Source organism: Rhinoderma darwinii, chromosome 8 (genome assembly GCF_050947455.1).
Source record: "Rhinoderma darwinii isolate aRhiDar2 chromosome 8, aRhiDar2.hap1, whole genome shotgun sequence".
Taxonomy (NCBI): domain Eukaryota; kingdom Metazoa; phylum Chordata; class Amphibia; order Anura; family Rhinodermatidae; genus Rhinoderma; species Rhinoderma darwinii.
This window is the reverse complement of record NC_134694.1, coordinates 83,151,844-83,168,444: the sequence shown is the minus strand read 5'-3', so window position 1 is coordinate 83,168,444 and position 16,601 is coordinate 83,151,844. Positions and strand designations below refer to the sequence as shown.

The window sequence follows — 16,601 nt, the reverse complement described above, 5'->3', positions numbered from 1 at the left end:
ACTCCAAAAATGCGGGTATAAATCCAGCCTTAGGCTGAGCTCACGTCGCGGATTTGTCGCAGATTTTGTTGCGGTTTTAAACGCAGATCTCACCCTTTTGCAATGCAAAGGGTAAAATCGGAGCTGAAAATCTGCGTCAAATCCGCGACGTGTGAACTCAGCCTTTAAGCTTTAAATAAAACTTCTGACATTACTGTCCAACACGATAATTGGAACCAGCATGAGCATGAGCATGATCTGTTCCTGTGTTGTCTTACTGGCCTTTGATTCTTCCCACTGATGCATAATGGCAACAAAAAATCATGCAGAGGGCACAAAACGTATTTTTAAATCTCAATTTTTTTTCTAGTAAGACCCCATGCACACGACCGTGTTCGGTCCGTGATATACAGACCACATGTCGGCTGCATTCCCCGGACCGAACACAGTTGAAGCGGCCGGGCTCCTAGCATTATAGTTATGTATGACGCTAGGTGTCCCTGCCTCCCCGTGGGAATACTGTCCCGTACGGAAACACGTTTTCAGTATGAACGGTAAGGGAAATGCAGCAGATATGCGGTCCGTATATCACGGACCGAACACTGTCGCGTGCATGAGGCCTTAATCTGTACAATCTGCGAGGGCCTCCAGCAATAACTATAATATAAGTGGTCCCTACATATTTGAATGATCACAAGTTGTGACGGTTTTCTATGAATTTGTGAGGTACCACACAGTATGGGTGGTGAAATGAGGAATATATTTTAAACTACCTACCCTTAGTATGCATCTATAAGCTAATCATATGAGTAACTCTCCAACAATCGTCTAGAATCTGTTGGACAACGCAGCTCAGTTAAAGGACTTCACGTTCAGATTAGGTTTTCATGCTTTCTTATTTATTTATAGTGACTATGAAAGAACACCAAAGTTAACTCACCTACAGTGAAAATGTGACATACAAATAACATAAATACCCATATATAACAAAAATAAAGCCAAATATTCCTAGTAGTGTACACATTGAAAGACAAGCAGTGCTTCTGTTCTAAAACATGTAGACCGGTAAAACAAAAAAAAACGGGTTCAGATAACACAGTTGTGCCATTTATAGTCCAATAGGACTAGACCTTTCTCCGCAACAGTTTGAATGAGGTAGTCCAATGATAGCGTTTGGCGGCCACACACTAGATAACAGATCGGTGATAAAGATTAGGTCGGAAGCAGCCCACCATGATATAAAAATGGAGCTTCAAAAGTCATCTGTGCAAAGAAATCTTCAGCAGTGGTTATGTGATTGTCCCTCCAGAAAATAAAGAATTGTCACAAAAAGCCATCTATGGCCCCTCAGTACAGTAAAAACTGTAATTCACTTTTTACACCCAGTCCTAGCCACCCAGTTCCTCGCCATTATAGATCTGTAGATTAGAAGCCAGAGTTCTCTCAGAATCAGTCATCTTATGAACACAGGATGACCTGTCAAAAAAAATAAAAAATAATAAAAAGACAGAACATTAAACATAATTTGTAGTCTTACCAACCATTAACAATACCTATTTACTCAATCTGAGGTTACACTAAATGCTGCATTTTTTCAGGTTTCCAAAGACAAAGAAAACTGACAAGGTAAATGATAAAACTACTATTGTTCAGGGACTAATTCATTCTGTAAACTGAGAGGTGATCACGTTGCAGCATTACCTCACCTGTCAGCTACAGCTCTTAAGTAGAGTGGGAGAAAACTTCAAAACCATACAAAAAGAACCAATTATACTTTTCAACTGTCAGTAACAATAGATACACTGTAGGTTTATTGTTTGCAACTTCATCACCAAGCAATGAGTTCAATTAGTACTAGGATGAGATTTTAGTCCACAGCACACTCTATTCTGCTCATAAATGTGGATTCACTGCAGATCTTCAGAAGGGTTCTGCTGCCAACTTAGTCCTCAAAACGTGAACCAAGCTTTGACAGTTTCACACAAACCTAATACAGGCACACACTTTTGCGCACGTATTATGATAGCAAATCCTGGCCTAACCACAGGTCTAATGATCAAAACGAAAAGCAGAATCATATAGGGATCTATGATGCTGTTAGTTCAGGCCATCAGATTCACTGCAGCCGAAATATGGGCTAAAAAGTGCGTGCCTGTATTTTGCTTGTGTGAAACTGGCCTTAAGCTGGATTCACACATGCAGGTTTTGATGCATTTTTTTTTTTAGCAAGAAACAGGAGTGGATATAAAAAAGTAGGCCAAGAAGTCCTTCATTTATACATTTACTTCCTTTTGGACCCTCTCCTTGCTTTGGATCATTTGTGTAAATCCAGCCATGGGAAAACTGAACCACACCAAAACCCAAACCTGATGAGTTTCGCCTTTCCTCCGGTTCAACTTAAAGAAGAAAAAATAAAAAAAATGTTTTGGCCCTCGGTTTGTAATTGGGACGGCAAAAACAATAGCGTGGATAGAAAACTTACTGATCGCTTTATTCATGTATGTCAGCCTTCGTTACGACATAATGTCAGTCTCCTAAGACTATATAGGGAAACTGACTTCTGGTAAGAATTATTGTCAGTTCGGGGGTCACGTAGTCTAATGGAAGGACTGAATGGAGGCTTTTTTATGGGCGTAATTCTTTAACATAGGATGTCAAATTTGTCAAATAATTTTCTTCATTTGAAACATCTATTGAAAGGATTTTGGATAGGTCTTTTTTAAAGGAGACCAAAGATCCCTTGTTTTTAGAAGTGGGTTCAGCAGTCGTACTCCTATGCTTAACAGTTTTTGATATATTTATTAGATACTCTAATGCTTAAATTTTTTATTAATTATATATATATATATATATATATATATATATATATATATATATATATATATATATATATACACACACACACACACACATTCATACACACACATATTCATACACACACACACAATATTTTTAAGATTCACAGCTCCAAATCTCCTGCAGACAGATTTAGAAAAAAAAACCAAAAAACACAAACATGCTTGCTACCTGCAGTCGCTAATAGAGGTAGCTTACCCTTTATAAATTGAACTGAAATAACACTGTATTCAGTTAGCTCCCATAAATGGTGGCTGCAGAATGTCAGCATATTAGGTTTTAAATCTTTGTCTTTGTAGGGGATTTTTAGCTCTGGATCAGAAAAACAAAGCTACAACCGCTACAAATATATATTTAGAAATTAATCAGGACAGAATTTTAGACCTAGAAACATGGCAATAAGGAGTGGAGATTCACTTTAACTATTACATTAGGGAACTGCATAAATCGTGAAGTTGTATGGTGGGGCAGAATACAGTCAGTGGCAGACATCTGCGGACCGATGTCAGCTTATACGAGTCTGTCTGCAGAGCACAAAGGCATTACGGCTCTGTAAAAGTACATTATAGTATGTATTGTAATACAAAAGACAAAACACAGCTGAGCCTTCCATTTCCAAAGTGCAACAATTTACAAGGAGTAAAATATTTTCTACATTTAAGGGCCAGTTCTCATTTCTTTAAGCTTTTTTTTTACGCGGACACCGCATCTGAAAACGCGCCAAAAAACGGCCTAAAATGCCTCCCATTGATTTCAACGGGAGGCGGGCGGTTTTTTTTCCCACGAACGGAAAAACCGTATCACGGGAAAAAGAAAAGACATGTCCTATCTTCGGGCGTTTACGTCTCTGACCTCCCATTGACATCAATGGGAGGCAGAGAAACGTATTTTGCTGCATTTTTGGCCCGCAGCGCTCAATGGCCGCAGGTGAAAACCGTGGTAATTGGCATGCAGGCAGATCAAAATCTGCGTCAATTCCAGACGGAATTTTGAGGCAGAATCTTCTGCCTGCAAAAAACTGTGTGAACATAGCCTAAAAAGGACTCCAAATAGTTAAAATATTGTATATATACATAGTAAAGTGATGTGGAACAGCTTGGTTCAACATACCAACAACGCATCTGCTCTCAAATTGCTTGAGGCACAAAGTGCGCAGGTGGAGGTGGTGCCGCAATGTAGCTGACTTGGTGAATGTGGCCAGGATTTACAGTGTTATGAATCCGGGGTGAACTGCTGTAAGTGGGGCTTATAGAATGCCAGGGTCCTACATAGTGATATGTAGGTACAACAGACACACACGAGTCAAAACCACTTAAGGGAGACTGGTTATATGGGTCAGGAACAAAAGGGTAATATACTGGTCCTGGTGGGGGAGGCAGAGATTCCACATTTGAAAATGGACCTAGAATAAAAGGAAAACATTGTTAAATTCTTGTGTAAAAAATAAAATGCTATATGTGTACATATAAAAGTGTTTGTTTTGGTAGGACCATTTGTTCCACTGACATTCATTAACCCCTTAATGACCAGGCCTGGACGGACCTTAAAGGCTATGTAAACCTTTGAATGGGAATTTGACCTTTTTGTATAAATAGAGTGTGATTGGTGCAACTTTATAAACAGTTATTCTTTATACAGTGCAGCTATATCTTTCACTATGACCTGAATCAGTCAGTCCCGCAGAACTGATGGGTTCAGTGTCAGCAGGTACTGCGTGTCTCCGAAACACAGGATCCAGTTATGAACTTAGATGTGATCGATTACAGGTGGATCCTCACTTTCACTGAAAAAGTAAGGGTATGTTCACACGACAGCGTCCGTAACGGCCGAAATTACGGGGCTGTTTTCAGGAGAAAACAGCCCCGTCATTTCAGCCGTAACGGCATGTGCAGGCGCTTGAACGCCGCGTCCATTACGGACGTAATTGGCGCTGCTTTTCATTGGAGTCAATGAATAACGGCTCCAATTACGTCCCAAGAATTGACAGGTCACTTCTTTGACGCGAGCGTCTATTTACGCGCCGTCTTTTGACAGCGGCGCGTAATTATACGCCTCGTGTGAACAGACAAACGTCAGCCCATTGCTTTCAATAGGCAGATGTTTGTCAACGCATTCAAGCCGTAATTTCGGACGTAATTCGGGGGTTAATACGCCCGATTTACGTCCGTAATTAGTGTGTGTGAACATACCCTAAGTCCCATGGACCTGATGGGAGTAGAATTTAGCGAACGATACAGCTGCTCTGTATAGAGAAGCTGTATGTCAAAAGGGAATTATAATTTTTAATAAATACTATTTATAAAGTTGCACTAATCACACGGACTGAATGGCGTTATTTTTATTTTTTTTTAACTCCTTAACGACCGCCACACTGTTGACGGCAGGTGGTGCAGGTGCTTAGTCTACAGCGACGTCTTTTGGCGTCGCTGTAGAAGAAGCTGATGAATGCTCCTGTGTGCGCTCATCCTCTAAGATCAGGAGCTATAAGTTACAGCTCCTGATTAGAGTAGCCTGCTGAATAAAGCTGGGGTCGGAAAACATTCCAACCCCAGCTGTTTAACTCCTTGATCGCCATGGTCCGTGACTAGATCAAAGGGATCTCCCCTCTTTGATCTAGTAATAAAAAACCCGGTGACTTGATCAAAGACCGGGAAATCCCTCTGCAGTCAGCCCCTGGGGACCTAGAAATAGTGTGCATATAGTGTGCCCTAACAGCAGCCTGTGTCATAGTGACATAGTGTAATGCATTAGCATACAGGAGTATGCCAATACAATGTAAGTAAAAAAAATAGAGCTGTAAGTAAAGCCATCCCTTAATGGGATTAAAAAATAAATAAAATAAAGAAAATGTCCCAAAAAAAAAAAAAAGTGGCATTTTGCCCAAAATATATATTTGACACATTACATAAAAACGAAAAACCTACACATATTAGGTATATACACGACCGTAATAACCTGAAGAATTCATTTAACAGGTTATTTAGTGTGAAACGAACGAGATAAAAAATATAAATTAGATAGAAACTACACTTTAAATCCTTTTATTTTCAAGACTAATTATAGGTTTAGCAGTCTGTAAGAAAAGCGATACTGGCCAATTTTTGTTCACATCTGCGTCAGGAGCCTCCATCGCAGATTCCCTAAAAAAATACTGCGCTATGTTTCAGGTAAAATGACAGACACCATGACTGAAATCCAACAGAACCAGTTAACCCATTCCCGACATCCGCCTTATAACCCTTGTTTAACCCGTTAAATGTCACGTTCAATAGCGATCGTGGCATTTAAATTACTAAAAACAGGGGGCGACCCCCTGTAACGTCCCAACGTCACCCCCGTGGCGAGATCGGGGGGAGCCTTTGGTTGGCACGGCTGCCTGGGGGCCTGACATCTTTGTACTCCTATGAAGCCATACCTCCGGTAGTATATCGCGATTCTAACGAACGCTGGTTGAAGTCCCCTAGCGGGACAAGTAAAAAACAGTAAAAAAGTTTTTTTAACAAATAAAAAAAAAATTAAGATCGAAAACCCCCCCCTTTTCACATTTTCCCTCAAGCACAATAAAAAAAAAAGAAAAAGCTAGCATAACTGGTATCGACGCGTCCATAAAAGTCTGAACTATTACAATATATCATTATTTAGTCCGCATGGTGAACGCCGTGAAAAAGAAAAAATTAAAATCAGAATTGCTGTTTTTTGGTCCCACAAAAAATGAAATCAAGTGATCAAAAAAAGTCTCACGTACCCCAAAATGGTACCAATATAAAAACTGCAGCTCGCCCCGCAAAAAATAAGCCCTCACACGGCTAAATCGACAGAAAAATAAAAAAAACTTTATGGCTCTCAGAATGTGGCGACAAAACTCAAATTTTACTTCTGACAATCAGTTTTTTCCTTGTAAAAGTAGTAAAACAAAGAAAACTATATAAATTTGGTATCTCTGTAATCGTACTCACCAATAAAAGTAAGTTAACATGACGTTTTTACCGTACGGTGAACGCCGTAAAAATAAAAACACCCAAAAGGTTGGAGGAATCGCTGTTTTTTTCCTATTCCACATATATTTTTTATCTCGTTGCCCACTACCTTATATGGGGCAAAAAAAATGGTGCTGCGAAAACCTACAACTTGTCCCGCAAAAAAACAATCCCTCATACGGCAATATTGATGGGAAAAATAAGAGCTATGGCTTTTGGAAGGTGGGGAGAAAAAAACAAAAAAGTGAAAATCCAAAAAATGGCTGCGGAGGGAAGGGATTAAAGTCAATTAATTCTGTTGGTGTTCGTAAGGTGACGGATTCGGCACTGCCATAATTTTTGTTTCTCTGTCTCCATGATGGTACAAAAAAGACGGAAATGAGAATGCAGACGTGAACGTCGCAACACCACATCTTTTTAAAAGTCCAGATGACTTGTCCAAAAATACAACTGAACCTTCATGTTTCAACTAACACCGTACAGGTTGCTCTATTCAAAACAACTATAATGCACCTACAGCAAGTTCGATATGCTATACATTTAGTATTCTGAGTCCATTTGTGACCATCAATTGTACTTACCACCAGTTTCTAGCGTCACAGGCCGGCTCTCATTGTAAACTGTAGGCATAGATTGGTCAACTATGGGAACAGGTTCTGGAAAGCTTTGGTATGGCTCAACATGTGGTGGAGTTGGTACCTGTTGCACATATACCATAGAGTGCCAAAAACTCTGATGATAACACTAACAAAAATAAAATAAAAAATTCAACAATATATCTTATCTTCAACTAAAGTTTTAAGTTAGAATTAAAAAAAAAAAAAAAAAAGTGTACAGTCAATAACAGTATCAACTAAACCGCAACTTACATTTGACTAACACTAGAGCATAAATATCGTAGTTAAAAAATATTTCCAACTGCTTTCATCAAAATGTTTTCAATATAATTCATCATATTTTCTAACCATCCCCACCCTTGGCAGAGCTAAATCTATCATGACTGTGTGCTCCTGTCAACAGAAGCAATCATTAGTCCTCACACACACCTTTCTAGTTTTTGTTAGCGATTTAATAATTTAGCATCATTTTGTACATGTGTTTTTTTTATCCAAGAGGAGTCTTTTTTTAAAAAAAAATTTTTTAAGTCCTATAGAGAAAAAAAAGAAGCACACAAAATGCTTCAAAAGTGGCAAAAACACAAAAACGCTGTGTACGTAGGCGCTCATATTTGACTATGGACTTTAACCCCTTCTCTCTTTGGCCACTTTTGACCTTCCTGACAGTCTCATTTTTCAAATCTGACATGTGTCACTTTATGTGGTAACTCCGGAATGCTTTCACCTATCCAAGCGATTATGAGATTGTTTTCTTCTGACACATTGGACTTTGTTACTGGCAAAATTTGCTTGATATGTTCAGTATTTAATTGTGAAAAACACTAAAATTTTGTGAAAAATTGCAAAAATTAGCATTTTTCTCAATTTAAATGTATCTGCTTGTAAGACAGGCAGTTACACCACACAAAATTGCTCCTAATTAACATCCCCCATATGTCTACTTTAAATTGGCATCATTTTTTGAACATCCTTTTATTTTTCTAGGACGTTACAAGGCTTTGAACTTTAGCAGCAATTTCTCACATTTTCAAGAAAATTTCAAGAGGCTATTTTTACAGGGGCCAGTTCAGTTGTGAAGTGGCTTTGAGGGCCTTATATATTAGAAACCCCCAAAAAGTCACCCCATTTTAACAACTTCACCCCTCAAAGTATTCAAAACAGCATTTAGAAAAGGTCTTAACCCTTTAGACATTTCACAGGAATTAAAGCAAAGTAGGTGAAATTTACAAATTTCATATTCTTTTGCAGAAATAAATTTTTAATACAATTTTTTTATAACACAGAAGGTTTTACCAGAGAAATGCAACTCAATATTTATTGTCCAGGTTCTGCAGTTTTTGGAAATATCCCACACGTGGCCGCAGCATGCTACTGGAATCAAGCACCGGCCTCAGAAGCAAAGGAGTACCTAGATGACTTTGTGGCCTTATTTTTATTAGACTATATTTTAGGTACCATGTCAGGCTTGAAGGGCTCTTGCGGTGCCAAAACAGTGAAAATCCCCCAAAAGTGACCCCATTTGGAAAACTACACACCTCAAGGAAATTATCTAGGGGTATAGTGAGCGTTTTGACCCCACAGGTTATTTGCAGAAATTATTGGAAGCAGGCCCTGAAAATGACAATCTAAATTAATTTTTTCAAAGAAAATGTAGGTTTAGCTAATTTTTTCTCATTTCCACAAGGACTGAAGGACAAAAAGCACCGCAAAATTTGTAAAGCAATTTCTCCCGAGTAAAACAATACCTCACATGTGGTAATAACCGGCTGTTTGGACACCCGGCAGGGCTTAGAAGGGAAAGAGCGGTATTTGGCTTTTGTAGATCACATTTTTCCCTAGATATGCCATTTCAGTGACAAATAGGTCATGCCCAGCTTATGCCACTGGCGACACACCCCAAAAATTGTTAAAAGGGTTCTCCCGGGTAGGACTATGCCATATATGTGGAAGGAAACTGCTGTTTGGGCACATTGTAGGGTTCAGAGCGGAGGGAGCGCCATTTGGCTTTTGGAGAGTGGATTTTGCTTGGTAGTAGATTTGTTTGATTATTGCTGGTGTTTCCATTTATAATGTGGGGGTACATGTAAGCTGGGCAGAGTACATCAGGGACATAGTTAGGTGGCATAATAATGGGGTAAAAAAAAACAATAAAATGATCCATAGATGTATGTTACGCAGTGAAGCAATCCTTTCTGCACAGGCCGGTGTCGCACTGATATATGGCGTCCTTTCTTATCCCCCTTTTGGTCCACACTCCGCACCTTTGCAGTTTGGGGAATTTTGCTGGGAAAGTGTTGTCCTGGTATAATACGGGCACCCTCGCTTCCAGCAGATATGTTTTGGCCCTTCCCGGTTCCCTAATTTTAGGTCCTTGATAAATCGCCTTTTGAAAACAGAAGAAATGTTCCCCTCGGGCCGGCACAACTGCATATTTTTTATTTCCTGACTTATTGGAGCCTTAACTAATTTAATTTTTTCATAGACGTAGTGATATGAGGGCTGTTTTTTTGCGGGACGAGCTGTAGTTATTATTGGTACCATTTTGGGGTACATGCGACTTTTTGATCACCTTTTATCCTATTTTTTGGGAGGCCTGGTAAACAAAAAACCGCAATTCTGGCATAGTTTTTTTTATACAGCGTTCACCAAGCGTTATAAATTACATGTTAACTTTATTCTGCGGGTCAGTACGATTCCGGCGATACCCAATTTATAGCACTTTATGTTTTACAACTTTTTGCACAATAAAATTACTTTTGTAAAAAGAATGTATTTTTTCTGTCGCCAAGTTGTGAGAACCATAACTTTTTAACTTTGTCGACGGAGCTGTATGAGGGCTTGTTTTTTGCGAGGAGATATAGTTTATAGTTTTTATAGGTACCATTTTTGGATACGTGCGACTTTTTGATCACTTTTTATTCCAATATTTGTAGGTTAAAGTGACCAAAAAACTAACTCTGGTAAAGTTTTTTACGCTGTTCACCGCGTGCAATAAATATTATAATATTTTGATACCTCAGGTCGTTACGGTCGATGCGATACCAAATACGTCTGGTTTATTATTATTTTTCAATAATAAAGGACTTGATCAGAGAAAAAGGGCGATTGTGTTTTATTTTATTACTTGAAACTTTTGTTTTCAAACGTATTTTTTTCACTTTTTTTTTTACACTTTTTTACTCTCTTTTTACACTTTTTCTCAAGTCCCACTAGGGGACTTGACGGTCCAACTGTCAGATTTATTTTTTTCTAATACATTGCACTACCTACGTAGTGCAATGCATTAGATCTGTCAGTCATTCACTGATAGCAAGCAGATTAGGCTTCGCCTCCCGGCAGGGCCTAATCGGCTTCCGCAATGGCAGAGCAGGAGGCCATTCTGTCTCCTGTTGCCATAGCAGCAGTCGCCAGTCCTGATTGCCTGTCAGGGCTGGCGATCTGCTAGCAACCGCTAAGATGCAGCAATCACTTTCGATTGCTGCATCGAAGGGGTTAGCGGCAGGGATCGGAGCTAGCTCCGGTTCCTGCCATTACAGGTGGATGTCAGCTGTAACATACAGCTGACTTCCACCGCTGATGACGCCGGATCAGCTCCTGAGCCATCTTGCTACGCCGGGCGGAACTTGACCGGCTTCCGTGCTAGGCAGACCGGGAGGCCAGTATTAGGCCTCCGGTTGCCATTGCAGCCACCGGAACCCCGGCAATTTCATTGCTGGGGTTCCGATGAGCTGCAAACAGCTTAAATGTAGCGATCACGTTTGAACGCTGCTTTCCATGTCGTATACTTACGACAAATGTCGGGAAGGGGTTAAAGTCATATCTGGCTGTAGCGTTTATGGGCAAAAAAATAAACACTGAACTCATCCTAAGTGGAAGAGGAAACGTAGCATCTTTCAGGCAGAAAAAAACCCCCCAAGAAACGCCCTTTTAACCAGATTTTCAAACCGCTTTGATGACAGTATCACAGATTAGAGGTTTATGCAACAACCAGTATTACAGTTCAGTGTATCGGCCATATATTTAGAGACAAAGTACCAGACTGGAACTCATCCTGTAGACTGTTCCTAATGTTTTTTTTCACAGGACAGAAACCAATTGAGTCATTGTTACTAAATATTTGGCTTATTCGCAGACAAAAAAAACCAAGACACATGTATGCCTTCATTTTAGACTTGGAAAAATATTAACTCAATAGGTTTCCTTGCTACTCAAGGAGGACTCTCTGGGGATCATTATATTCCTGGTGCAAAAATTTGCAGGAAACTCCATCAAATATATTTTTATCGAAAGGACTGTCCCACATTGGCATGACACCTCTTAGAAGATGCAATAACTCTGCGCCTATCTGACTGAGTTCATATAGTTTGCTCCTGGGATATTTTTAGCTTGCTTCCTACGAGTTGCCAATGTACAATTGGCAATGGAACAAGCCAGTTTCCTTAAGAGGAATAAAAAAAAAAGAAAAAAAAAAAAGAAGGAAGGAAGAAGAACTCCTTATGAGAGAGGCCAGGAACTAAGTTATCCCTTAACTTATCTGGGAACATAACTTGTACATCCAATTATATAGAGAAACTATTATAGTGCAGGAGCGTGCACAATATCATTTTTCGAAAATAACTTGCATACGAGATTCTGTCTCTAAATAGTTGCAGGGATCAGCCTCTGTCAACGCTGCAGGCAGATCATAACTCTGCAAAAGTAGACAGTGTCCTGCTCTGTCTCCCAGGCTCCCATCTCCAGTACATGGGCCAGCACTGTAGAATCACATTACATCTACAGTACCAGAGACGGGAGCTGAACGTTCACCTTGGCTTATATTGCACTAAAGAAATGTTTCAATAAAAGTCAAATATCTCCATTTCCACTCAGATTCCCTGTAAGAAAATCAGCCACTTCTGAAACCCCCAAATAAAACTACAGGAATCAGTAAATAGCTTAAGACGCAGATTCCTAATCTGAATTTTTATCTTTCTACTCACTTGCGTTCCCCCGCAAACAGGTTGTGCGCTGCATACGGATAACGACTCTAAGTAGCCCTCTCCATTATATCACCGAGCTTAGTAGTTCCCTCTATGCATCAGCCTGCAGCGCATGGCTCGTTTGTGGGCTTACAGCAGGGGAATGCAAGAGAGTAGAAAGATTAAAAAAAATTGCAAATTCTGAATCAGTCTTTTAAGCGATTTACGGATTACTGACATTTGGGGGGGGGGGGGGGGGTTTGGAGGTGACTCTTTTTACAGATTCTTTGAAGTTCGTATTTTTTCCATATATTTAGTATACCGTGTTTCCCCGATAGTAAGACACCCCCGATTGTAAGACGTATCGGGGGTTTCAGGGGGGTCGGCTAATATAAGCCGTACCCCGAAAGTAAGACATATGTCTTACTTTCGGGGAAACACAGGGGTATTGCCGCCTCCTGCCCACTTCCGCGCCGCCCCCCTCTCCATACGTCTCCATCAGCGGTAGGAGCACGGCTGTTATACACAGCCTGGCTCCTGCTGCAACTGCCGGAATCGAAGCGCGCGCCGATTCCGGCAGTTTAACCCATTAAATGCCGCTGTCAATAGTGACAGCGGCATTTAATGTGTTTGACAGAGGGGGGAGCTCCCTCTGTCACCCGATCGGCGCCCCCGCAAACAAATCGCGGGTCGCCGTCGGGTTTCCATGACAGCCGGGGGTCTAACAAAGACCCCCAGGTCTGCCTTCAGCATCTGCCTGTTAGGCGATGCCGGAGCCATGACCTAATAGGTTGCCTGTCAGTTTTACACTGACAGGCAATAATGCTTCGGTATACTAAGTATACCAAAGCATTATATATGCGATCGGCACATCGCATAGTGAAGTCCCCTGGTGGGACTAAAAAAAAAAATGTAAAACAGTTAAATAAAGTTTGTGAAAAAAAAATAAATAATAATTCGACAATTTTTTTCCAATATAAGACATACCCCGAAAGTAAGACATAGTGGGGCTTTTGGGGATAAAAAGAAAGTAAGACACTGTCTTACTTTCGGGGAAACACGGTAGTATATAAGGACACTGTATTCAAGAAAAGGAAAATGCTTCTTGTGCACTGTACATTCTCAACCATGGAATTCACAAATTTGACCTAGTGAAGTTGCCACTAAATATAGGAAAGGAGACCCCCAACCCCGAAGCAACACCACCTTCTTGCATGGGCTGGAAACAGAATTGCTTATGACATTACAGGGACGATGGTCCAATAATTGATAACATCTGTAGGCCATGGCTACATACAGACTTTCTGCGATACAAATACATCAATAAGACAGATAGGGAGTGAAAAAAGTAGTGCAATTGCTGTTAAATCTTCTTGTATTTCTGTTCCATCCATCAATGGAGTTTAATACTTACCGGTACTCCTTTTTTATGCAGATATTGGATGAACCATAATTCTCTTTCCTACAAGGCTTAGTTGCATCTAGATATTTTAGAACGGACCTTTTGACGTAAAGGGAATGAAAGGACTATTCCCGATATCTGTGGAAGCCTGTAACCACTTTAGGTAGGCAAAGGGGTCTAGTTTAAAGATAATCCTTTCCTCCAGAACTCTGCTTGTTAAGGAAACTTTTTGCAGATCAGTTACCAGACTTTGCTGTCCTATATAAGAACAGGATAGTAAGGGCTTGTCCACACATAATGGATTTGCTGCAGAAAATTTCTGCAACATTTGTGGATCAACTAGCAGGCCATCCGCTGCAAAAAATCTGCACCATTTCATGCGTTTTTTTGCTGTGGTTTTCTGGTGCGTTTTTTTCAAGGACTGATGAATTGCTGCGTTATTGATAGGAGATGTCTCCATCTCCTAACATTGGGAAAAACTATGCAATTTACGGACCACTTTCTGCCGCAAAAAAAACGCAGGAAATGATGCGTTTTTGCCGCAGCAGGAAAATCTCTGACTTTCAACGGAATTGCTGCAGAAATTCCGTCGTATGTGGACAAGCCCTAATTGACATGCTGCGGAACTAAAACCATGCACCGCAGGTGAATTTCTGGACTAAATTTTCTGCAGCGTGTAGATGACTTGTTTAAACACACCCACTTTGCTGCTACTGTATTCCGCTGTGGGTGTATTCATGCAGGGATTTCTCCCCAATCCCTCTCATCAGGGATTAGTAGCTGGGCTGCTGTGTATCTGCATAGACAGCTGCCCGTCAATCACTGAGGGGGAGGGGGGAAAGGCGCTCTACTTATGAATACACCAGGCTCCTAATACAATCCAGTGTATTCTTTGATCTCTTCTATTAGGCAAACAGCACAAAATTAATTTTTAATGTTTTGGCTGATAGGAGAGCAGACCTGTCCTGAGGAAGATCCGACAGCTACTCTAGCAGCAGTTTGGATAGTAAGGTGAACCCTACTTCTTCTGGGCCATTTAGGATCTTTTGACTGTCAGATGTCAGGATTTTCCCGTCTAATGTACAAGTTATCCGAAGTTATCCGAAGGCTATACTTGGAAAGTTGATCTCCTGAAAGGGCTTGTTAGTCTCGCTCCAAACCACTGCTGAGATGAAGGGAGGTCATGGTCCCAAGTACTGACATGGGCAGTCTTATGGGACACTATCTTTCTAGAGGGAAGAGTCCTTTTGAGCCACCAATAACGTGTCCCTGGGAATAGGAGAAATTTGTTCTGAATCTAACAGGATTTTCAAGAATACTTTAGGTCATTCTTCTACCCACTACTACCTCCACCATTACTTCTGAAGTGGATGAATGTTTGCTCTATCCTTAAGGAAGACCTTAGGAACTTCTGGTAGATTGAATGAATGGGTAGTAATGTGCATCTCGGAGGTCTAATGTCACCATAAATTAGTTCTTTATAGGACCCAGTTTCCTTGATCTACTCCATCTTGAATCTGAGATCTCACAAATTTGTTTCAGAACTTTGACATGGGAATACCCCTTTAGACAATTATGTCCCACCTCTGGGACCCGCACCCATCTCTAGAACTGGTCCACCCTCCGGCCACGGAGTTATGAGGTTGCTGAGCTACGAAGTTTCAGTAACTCCCATGGAAGTGTATAGGAGTGATGGGAACAGCAGAGCACAGAGAGCTACGCGATTTCATTTCCAGTACTCAAAAGCTGGAATCCTTTCTTTAAGCTTATAAAGGCCATTTGGTTTTCTGACAAGGAAAAAAAAAAAGTAATTATCTTTGTGTTTCTACGCTGCAGGTACCATGGCTTTCACCTCCCTGTTTGTACACTTCTTCCAATGTCTTGACAATCAAAAATAGCGGGGAACAGTCTGAAGTAGAGCAGTACTGCTCTAAACTTCTGATCCATGGAAGGGAATGGGAACCACAAAAGGACTGGTGGTGTTAAAAGGCAGAATTCAATAGAATTTCAACAGCCGACAAATGAAATCGTGGCACTCACCAGATGTTTTTTCACTGCGCTACATTCAACACAAGCAAGTATCAAGACAGTGGGTTAGAACATGTGCAACAGGCAACGACTATAGCTTCACGCTCCCTTAGGCCACCGTTGGAGGGCCTTGAAAATTCTGAAGTCTACCTCCAACTTTAATGGTGTCATGGTTATTTTTTAAGTTCTAATTTTGAGGCCTCTTAGCTCTAGATGTTTTACCTTAAAGTGACTTCCTAGTTGGTTCACCCAGACAAACATGGATCCGATCTGGACACAAAGGTGGTTGCCAGATTAATTTTAAGGATTGCAGAAGCCGTCTCCCAGGTCTTTAAGAGGCTTGCTGTTTTTCTCTCCATCAAATCTCCAAACTGGGTAGAGTTTAAAAAAGGCAATGTCGTCTTCTTAGCACTTTGGATACCTGTACATCTATTTTGGGAACTTCATCCCAAATTTGATCATCTTCTTCAAACGGAAATTATTTTTCATATCTTGTAAAGGAGTTGTGCATGGAAAAGAAGATATACATCTTCATGTAATGGGAATGCTCTTTTTCTTGCTCACAAAACTCCAAACCCCTGTTGCAGTGTTAGGAGTTATACTTGTGTTACCATGTTTGCTGCCATCTACAGGCTATATTGATAGAACAGTTTGTAACCCTTGTTATATTGTCTGTCTCAAAGTTGTTACCCTACATGGCTTCTAGAAACATGGTGAAAGTAGTGGGACAGACTTTGGTGTTTTAGAAGCCTACTATAAGCCAGAATGAAGAGTAGCTGCAAAG

General features: G+C 40.5%; 1 protein-coding gene across 4 annotated transcripts in view; it reads right to left on the bottom strand.

The window, feature by feature from the left end:
* Positions 1-873: 873 nt before the first annotated feature.
* LOC142659569 (UDP-N-acetylglucosamine transferase subunit ALG13-like) overlaps positions 874-16,601 on the bottom strand; it is a 61,107-nt gene continuing 45,379 nt past the window's right edge. For all 4 annotated transcript variants that reach the window (XM_075835834.1, XM_075835833.1, XM_075835830.1 and 1 more), the window contains exons 24-26: positions 7,394-7,556; positions 3,946-4,237; positions 874-1,455 (exon numbers count right to left, since the gene is read on the bottom strand). In XM_075835834.1, the coding sequence (XP_075691949.1) occupies positions 3,963-4,237; positions 7,394-7,556 (438 nt within the window). In that variant the 3' untranslated portion in view covers positions 874-1,455; positions 3,946-3,962. The remainder of the gene's footprint in view (positions 1,456-3,945; positions 4,238-7,393; positions 7,557-16,601) is intronic.